A 1,281-nucleotide genomic window follows, 5' to 3' on the forward strand; every position below is an offset into this window, starting at 1 on the left:
TTAGCTCTATGCAATGTTACCTTTATGCACCATTACCCTTACGCACCGTTAGCTTTTGACAATGTTAGCTTTCTGCGCTGTTAACACAATGTTAGCTTTACGCACTGTTAGCTTTAGAGAATGTTAGCTTTACGCACCGTTAGCTTGACATGATTTTAGCTTTCCTACACGATTGTAGCTTTACACAAGTTAGCCTTACAGACTGTTAGCCTTGTGCGTGTTAAGCTTTATACAATGTTAGCTTTTGCACCATTAGCCTTATGCACTGTTAGCTTACACAATGTTATCTTTACACAATGTAATCTTTACAAATTGTTGGCTTTGCACAATGTTAGCTTTACGCACCGTTAGCTTTACACAATGTTAGCCTTAGCCACCATTAGCTTTAGGTAATGTTAGCTTTGTGCACGGTTAGCTATGTGCATGGTTAGCTTTACACGCCAATAGCCTTACACACCGTTAGCCTTACACACCGTCAGCTTTGCACAATGTTAGCTTTACACATTGTTAGCTTTGCACAATGACGTCATACACACTCCGCTTTGCTTTAAAAAAAATATAAATATAAAAAATCTAACGGCGGATGTCTGGGGGACAGTGATTGGCCTCCATGTTCTGAATGCTGGCGTTCCATAAAGAATAAATGATGAACAGATTGTCATGTTTGGTTTAAGGTGTCTAACCCACATGCAGAACACTCAGAGGCAGGAGAAAAGTTCAAAGATTTGAACACAATAAATGAACAGGTCCAGAGGGGAACTCATTTGGTCATGAGTGGGTTCTGAAAAGCACACAGAAAAATCTGATCCAGGACTGGGCACCAGTGGGTTCACTGCAGAGGGGGACAGAGGAGTTAGTGGAGGTCCAGGTATCTTGCAGGATGAGAGTGTTCAGGGCTGTACCTGTTCTGGAGTTGAGCAGAGCGGCAGAGGGGGGGAACCTTGAGGGTCAAGAGGCTGTCGGCAGGCTGAGGGCTTGGCGGAGGCAGAGCTTAATTTGAGTGCAGGCAGATCACAGATTTGAGTTTCCTTCCAGTATCTTCTGAGAGCGGGCAGGCTGGGCTTTGACAGGATTAATTCTCCAGGGTTCTTCAGAGATCAGACAGGCTGATTCAGGCAGAGAAACTCTTCAGGGTTTCAGGTTTCAGGCAGGTTCAATCTAGGAAGCAGAGAGGAGAAAACAGATCAGGTCAGGTTCAGGTTTTCAGGGAGTCAGAGGTTCAGACAGGCTGGTTGGCTCAGGCTTGCTAACCGTTACTGGCAAACACTCTGGCTCTGGAGA

The 1,281-nt window shown here is 45.0% G+C and overlaps 1 protein-coding gene across 1 annotated transcript in view; it reads left to right on the forward strand.

Moving 5' to 3' along the window:
* Window positions 1-1,281, forward strand: part of kcnd1 (potassium channel, voltage gated Shal related subfamily D, member 1) — a 60,593-nt gene that overhangs the window by 52,808 nt on the left and 6,504 nt on the right. Inside the window, exon 5 of the mRNA XM_015393963.1 lies at window positions 1,216-1,252. Within this exon, the coding sequence (XP_015249449.1) occupies window positions 1,216-1,252 (37 nt within the window). The remainder of the gene's footprint in view (window positions 1-1,215; window positions 1,253-1,281) is intronic.

The sequence above is a fragment of the Cyprinodon variegatus genome, unplaced genomic scaffold, assembly GCF_000732505.1.
Source record: "Cyprinodon variegatus isolate N-32 unplaced genomic scaffold, C_variegatus-1.0 Scaffold665, whole genome shotgun sequence".
NCBI classification, from domain to species: Eukaryota; Metazoa; Chordata; class Actinopteri; order Cyprinodontiformes; family Cyprinodontidae; genus Cyprinodon; species Cyprinodon variegatus.